The sequence below is a fragment of the Coturnix japonica genome, chromosome 6, assembly GCF_054131305.1.
Source record: "Coturnix japonica strain WE chromosome 6, WE-NBRP24, whole genome shotgun sequence".
Classification (NCBI taxonomy): Eukaryota; Metazoa; Chordata; class Aves; order Galliformes; family Phasianidae; genus Coturnix; species Coturnix japonica.
The window spans coordinates 18,054,998-18,062,024 of record NC_140668.1 but is presented as its reverse complement, the minus strand read 5'-3'; the positions used below and the strand labels follow the sequence as shown (position 1 = coordinate 18,062,024).

At 43.7% G+C, this 7,027-nt stretch overlaps 2 protein-coding genes across 2 annotated transcripts; both read left to right on the top strand.

Annotated features, from left to right (window-relative positions):
• Positions 1-1,206: 1,206 nt before the first annotated feature.
• LOC146760423 (obscurin-like) lies at positions 1,207-2,617 on the top strand. The gene is made up of 3 exons (XM_085551434.1): positions 1,207-1,210; positions 1,736-2,002; positions 2,213-2,617. The coding sequence occupies exons 1-3, from the start codon at positions 1,207-1,209 to the stop codon at positions 2,485-2,487; spliced, it is 546 nt and encodes a 181-aa protein (XP_085407560.1). The 3' UTR covers positions 2,488-2,617.
• Positions 2,618-3,454: 837 nt separating this feature from the next.
• On the top strand, positions 3,455-6,689 carry LOC146760422 (obscurin-like protein 1). Its single transcript, XM_085551433.1, has 5 exons — positions 3,455-3,719; positions 4,364-4,501; positions 5,271-5,417; positions 5,470-5,474; positions 6,675-6,689. The coding sequence occupies exons 1-5, from the start codon at positions 3,521-3,523 to the stop codon at positions 6,687-6,689; spliced, it is 504 nt and encodes a 167-aa protein (XP_085407559.1). The 5' UTR covers positions 3,455-3,520.
• Positions 6,690-7,027: the final 338 nt, after the last annotated feature.

Sequence of the window (7,027 nt, the reverse complement as noted above, 5' to 3'; positions counted from 1 at the left end):
GAGCTATTCGCTGACTTACACACGTGTCCAAGTCAAGGATGCAGCAGAAATAAAATCTGTAGCAGAAAAGGCAGAATCTCGTGAATCTTGTGCCCATCTTACAGTTAAAGGTAATTATGCTTCTGATGACGATTTTGATTAAATTATCTTATGTTATAAACGAGCTAACATTCTTTGCTTTAATGTCAAGGAAGTTAAACACCACCAGGACCTTTCACAGAAATAAAAACTCCTACCTACCTACCTTTCTGCCCACAAAATATCCAGCTTCTCTTTTGGAATTTACTTTTGCTAAGTAAAATAGATTATTTTCTTAGGAGGTTGATTTTGTACGTTTAGACTTCAGATTTGTGTTTGAACGTTGAGGGATAAAAAACATAGCTTGATTTTTTCTTCATTTTCTCTTGCTGTTTGAAAAGAGCACAGAGTTTTGTTTTTTTTTTTTTAATGTCCGTGTTTCATTGAACCTCTTTTCCATTTCGTAATGCGAGGAGTTTGATATTGGGATGGGAATGTCATGGTTTGATTTAGATGTTGGACTGGGAATCAGAAGATCTGGGCTCTTTTCAGGTTGTCAATCTTATTGTCTGACTTCTTAACAACATTCCTTTCTTTATATTATTTTTTAATGATGTTTCAAGGCATTCTGAGCTGATAGGTGTAGTGTTCATGTGCAGTAATGCTGACGTGAGTAAGTGGGGTGATAATGTAAGGGTTTTTTACATTCCTTCTAAATCTCTGCTTTCTCTTGTTCCATCCTTCTTAAAGAGCAATCCATTAATCTAGTAAAGGAGCTGTGTGATGACTATGTGACTGAGCCTGAAGAAGCCAAATTTGAATGCGAGATATCCATTCCTTCTGTGAAACCTCCCAAGTGGTATTCCTACGTGGGGAAGTCTTACAGGCTGGCAGAAACTTGATTATGCAGCAAGAAGGCACCATCCACCAGCTGACCATACCGAAAACCACCACTGATATGACAAGCACCATTCAGTTCTCAATTGGCAAATCAAAATCCACAGCCAATCTGCTTGTCAGAGGTAACATATCCTGGCTTGGTTTACATCATGAAGATGAAGAATTAATTAACGTACAGCCTTCCTTCACTGGGGTCTTTGAAATATTGTGTGTGTGTCTGGAGGGTCTGCTCCATTTCCAGTTCAAAGTCGTTGGACACTAAATGAGACAGCTGCATCTCTGTAAAAGATGTGTTTGAATAGCTGTGATATGCTTACTATTCATATCTACAGAGCTGAGGTTTTGTCCTTGGCTATACCAAAGAAGTCAGATCAGGTGAAATTAATTGTATTTCTGAACTAGACAAGGTTAAGTTTGGTAGCACCTAAATTTGATGCAGTTTGTCATTGATTTCATCTGAAAGAAATTCGCAGGCTTTTTATCTGCTGTTGTCCCCAGCATAAGAGTCTCCATTCACAACCTGAAGTATTTGTTATATTTTCAACTCACTCTTATTTGAATAAAAGCCTCAACAATTGGGAGCAATTTAATTAGCACAGAACAAGAGCTGGACCTTGCATTTGGTAGATAATATACAGTATTACTTCATAGAAATGTAGTCAATGGCATTCCCTATAGACAATCGTTTGTTTTATCTTTAGAGTCGTTCAAAGAACCATTGTGAACATGACATTAATTGGAATGGAATACACGCAAGAGACTTTCCTCTTCTTCCAATTGTCCTCATCCTTTCTTCTCTTCCACCCCTGCTTTGCAGATGATCATATAGAAATCACCAGGAAGTTGGAGGACAAGACAGCTTTGGAATGTCATTCTGTCATCCTGTCCTGTGACTTCAGGCCTTCTCCAAAGGTTGTGAAATGGTTCAAGGGCCACACACCCATCGAACCCTCTGAGAAGTACAAGATCAAGAGGGATAAGCATTCAGCAGAGCTCAAGATTCTGAAGCTGAAGCCTGATGATGCTGGTGTGTACAAGTGCAAGGCAGGAATTGCAGAGACTGAGGCCACGCTGACAGCTGAAGGTATGAGCAGGGAGGGTAGCCTCTTCCATGTCCTATTTCACCTCAGATTTCTCTTCTTGAGGTTGACTTCTGCTGTTCTCTCCTGCTAACTTTATAAATGTATAATGTTCACTGAGAAGATTACACAAAGATCATCTAGTCCAACCATTCTACCACATCCCAGTATGATTTAGAGTAACAGTGGTAACAGTTCACCTTGTTTCCCCACAGCCCGCAATGTAGAAGTAACAAAGCACCTGCAGGATGTGGAAATTGAAGAAGAGAGCTCTGCTGTCTTCTCCTGCAAGCTGTCCCATGATGACGAGGACGTGGAATGGTTCCTGAATGGCAACCTCCTTTACACCAACAATTACAATGACATCAAGAACGTTGGCAATTGCTGCACACTGACAATGAAGCAGGTTAAGCCTGAGGATGCTGGCACAGTGACAGTGAAGTCAGACAAGGTATCAGAAAGCGCACCTGAAGGTGATAGGTGGGTCTGATCACACCCCTCCTGGATGTAAGAGATGCTAAGGAGCTCCAGTTCATTCTATTGTGCAGCAGTCCTGCTTCTAAAGCTCACCTCTCTGGGGTGACAAGTCATCAGAGACTTTCTTCCAGTGGAAGGTTCCATTGCAGCAGATATCAACGAAGGAGGATGGTTTTGGTGTCCTGCCAAAGCATTCCATTGCTTTTTATCATCATTTTATTTAGCACAAGGAGAGTTACAAGAGCAGTTTCTTTTACTGCTTCAGTAACATGCAGTGTCAATGCTGTTGTCTCCAAGGATTTATGACTGCAGGGAGAGATCATTCAGTGTGTTTTTTGCCTCTGGGATGACTAATGACCAGGCTGTGAGCAACCTGATCTAGCTGTGAATGTCCCTTTTTATTGCAGGGGAGCTGGGCTTGATGGCCTTTAAGGGTCTCTTCCAATTCTAAGGGTACTGTGATTCTAATCTGCTCTCCCCAGCAATTAAGCTCTTTTACTCTATGCGCTCAGAGTTTGAAGGATTTCCTCTTTCTCCTTTCTTTTGCATTTGGTGGAAGTTTTTTCCCCAGTATAAACATCTGATGTGTGAATTAGAAGACAGATAAGAGGAGTCAATAATACAGGAAAATCAAAAGTGTTCCTCTTAATCCTGTGGCCTGCTGTATGAGCTCTGCTCCATGTGAGGGCAATGCCAGCTCTCCAGCTTTAGAAGAGCTGCATCCCAATTACTTCATATGATATCAGTCCCACCCAAGGCAATGCAGGCTGTCCCTCCTGTTCCCTGTATTCTCCTACTGATTAGTTCAGAATTTCATAAAGCGTATTCAGTCAACAGATATGAAACCGCTTTAGGTTCTATCTTGGTGTCGTCAGTAGTGGTGAAGATTTATTTATCCCTCTTTAAAAATCTGAAAGCAACTGGAAATGTCTCAACTTCTGTATCACATTGTTCTGTTTTGCCTGTTTGATTGCAGAGAAGCCTGCTGTCTTCATGAAGTCCTTGGATGATGTTTTTGTTGAGGAGCGGGGTGTGATTAAATTGGAATGCGAAGTCTCTATAAAGAGAAGGTCAAACCAGTGTGGAAAAAGGACGGTTTTGTGCGCCCTTCTGGCAACAAGTATGAGCTGGTACAGTCTGGGAAGACCCTATGTCTCCTTATCCATGACCTCGAGATGTCAGATGCAGGTTTCTATACCTGTGATATTGGCACTGATGTTGCCAAGTCAAAGGTCGGCGTTCAGGGTAAGTACTGTGGAAAGTAAAGGAGTGCTGAAAGCACATTCAGTGTGGTCACTATGTCTTACACCTATTCCCCCATGAGCCTTAATATTTTCTACAATAGAAGTGTATTACTGCAAGTTAGCGCAGTGATGTCTGGAAAATTCCCATTGCTTTTGATGTAAATGTATCTCATTTTGCCATGAAAATCACCAAAGACGTCAAGAATGTCCTGGAAATGTTTCCTTTCAAACCATCCCTAAAATGGAGAAATGGTTTGAACACCAGTAGGGGTAGGATGGTAACAAATGAGCTAATAGAAACAGTTAATTTCTTGTCATAGGCAAAACCCTTTTTCTCACGCAGCATCCTAGAGTTGTCCTCTCTGTTAGGTTTTTCCCTCTGTAGCTCATTGAATCTTCATTCTGCTCCATGGACTGAGCTGCTCTGATTGTAGTTCTTCCAGAGCAAAGACAAGAGATTCACGTCTCTTTTTTTTTATAGCTTTCTGGTAATTCTGAGTGGAGAATGTCTTAGAGAATACATCAGTAAGGAATGCAGCCATGTTCTGCAAATCCTGAGTTAAAATACCAGTACTGCTACTCATGTCAGTCACAAATGCCTTTTCTCCATATAAACCTCATACTAACCTATCTCTTACCTTCCAGAGCTGAATAGTGGCATTACCAAATGGCTGAAAAACACTGAAATCCAGGAGGGAGAAGATTGTACTTTTGAATGCATTCCGTCCCATGAAAGCATTGATGAGTTCAACTGGACACTGACTGGAAGCAGAGTGGAAAGTGGTGGGCGATTTAAAGCTTCTAACGTGAGTCGGAAATATACTCTCATTATCAAAAGTGTGACTCCTACTGACGCTGGGGAAGTCGTTTTTACTGCCCGTGGTCTAACCTCCAAAGCCTCTCTGTCTGTGAAAGGTAATGAGATGGGAGAGATTCTGGGGCCTGATTCCTTCAACTGTCTTCTGATAAGATTGTCGTGAGAGCTAACTCATAATATGGTTAAAGTGAATAGCAACCTTCTACTTGAACCTCGAAGCACTGAGAATTTCTCTTAAAAATAAGTAAAAGGACAAAACATTTGACACAAATGTGAGAACTACCCAAAGCACTGGGGTAGTGTTGGAAATGGGCATCTCACTACAGCTTGTTCCATTAACAGTAAATCAGGAATGATCTGTTGAGGGAACTGTGGGAGCAAATATCCTCTAAGTATAAGCTGAAGGGATGGCCTTCACATCATCTAGCTGTACAACAAATTCCTATCTAGAACATGTGCATCTGAGAGCATCATCCGAGGCTCCCAGTGTGATGAGTGGAGAGAAGAGAGAGGCAGTTTTCAGACATGGTTCATCATCCTTAATGGGGTAGATTTAAGAGAGAATAAATGCTGCCTGGAATTCTATTGTCTGTATTTTGCAGATTACTGCTGGCTGTAGGATGGCGTCTGTTGCAAGTGCCTCTCTAACTTATCTCCAGCATGTAGATGCGTGTATTTTGAGAGAGGCATCCTACCCTAAGTGTATGTTACTCAAAAAGCAATGTTTTCTTCCAGGAAAACCTACTGAGGTTTCAAAACAGCTGGAGGATAAGACAGCAGCAGCAGGGCAGGACATCAGCCTGAGCTGTGAGCTGTCAAAACCGGATTTGAACATCACAGAATCACAGAATTACCCGGGTTTGAAGGGACCTCAAGGATCATGTAGCTCCAACCCCCCTGCCTGGCAGGGCCACCAAACATATGCCTTTACTAGATCAGGTTGCCCAGGGCCCCATCCAACCTGGTCTTGAACACCTCCAAGGACGAGGCATCCACAACCTCACTGGGCAGCCTGTTCCAGGACCTAACCACTCTTCTAGTAAAGAACTTTCCCCTAACATCCAACCTAAATCTTCCCTCTTTCAACTTAAAACCATTTCCCCTAGTCCTGCTATTATCAGCCCTTTCAAAGAGTTTACTCCCCTCCTGGGAGTAAGTTCCCTTCAGGTACTGAAAGGCTGCAATGAGGTCACCTCGCAACCTTCTCTTCTCCAGGCTGAACAAACCCAACTCCCTCAGCCTGTCCTCATAGGGGAGGTGCTCCAGCCCCCTGATCATCTTTGTGTCCCTCCTCTGGACCCTTTCCAAAATCTCCATATCTTTTTTGTACTGAGGGCTCCACACCTGGACACAGTACTTCAGATGGGGCCTCACAAGAGCAGAGTAGAGAGGGACGATCACCTCCCTATCCCTGCTGACCACCCCTCTCCTGATGGAGCCCAGGATCCCATTTGCTTTCCGGGCTGCCAGAGCGCACTGCTGGCTCATGTTAAGTTTCTCATCTATCAGGACCCCTAGGTCTTTCTCTGCCGAGCTGCTCTCAAGGACAACTCCTCCCAGCCTGTACAGGTGCCTGGGGTTCTTCCGGCCCAAGTGCAAAACCTTGCACTTTGCCGTGTTGAACCTCATTAGGTTCACCTGAGCCCAGCTTTCCAGCCTGTCAAGGTCCCTCTGAATGGCATCTGTTCCCTCCACCGTATCAACTGCACCACTCAGCTTGGTGTCATCAGCAAACTTGCTGAGGGTGCACTCAATTCCCTCATCAATGTCATTAATAAAGATGTTAAAGAGCACCGGTCCCAAGACAGACCCTTGAGGGACACCGCTCGTTACCGGCCTCCACCTGGACATAGAGCCATTGACCACCACCCTCTGTCTGCGGCCTTTCAACCAATTGCTTATCCATCGAGTTGTCCACCCATCAAATCCACCTCCCTCCAATTTGGAGATGAGGATGTGGTGCGGGACCATGTCAAAGGCCTTGCTCAGGTCCAGGTAAATGACATCGGTCGCCTTCCCTTCATCGACCAAGGCCGTCACTCCATCATAGAAGGCCACAAGATTAGTTAAGCATGACCTTCCCCTGGTGAAGCCATGCTGGCTGTCTCGGATCACATGCTTGTTCTTTATGTGATCAAGCATGTTGTCCAGTAGGATCTGTTATCATCAGGTGGTACAAGGATGGCAAAGCAATCAGAAAAAGCCAGAAGTACGACTTGCAGCAGGAGGGAACTGGGGCCATTCTGATCATCCATGACTCTACTGCCAAGGACAGTGGGGAGTACCCCTGTGAGACAGAGGACTCCATAACAAAAGCCAGGGTCACTGTGCAAGGTGAGTTGAAAAGCACACTGGGGATGGCATGTAGAGAAGTCGAGGTAAATATCTGCAGCCTGTGGGTGATGTTTTTCTCTTCTGTTTCCTTGAGCAGGATCAATTCTTAGTTTTCAGAAAATAGGATGGATTAAAATCTTTTCCTTAAAATAATCTGG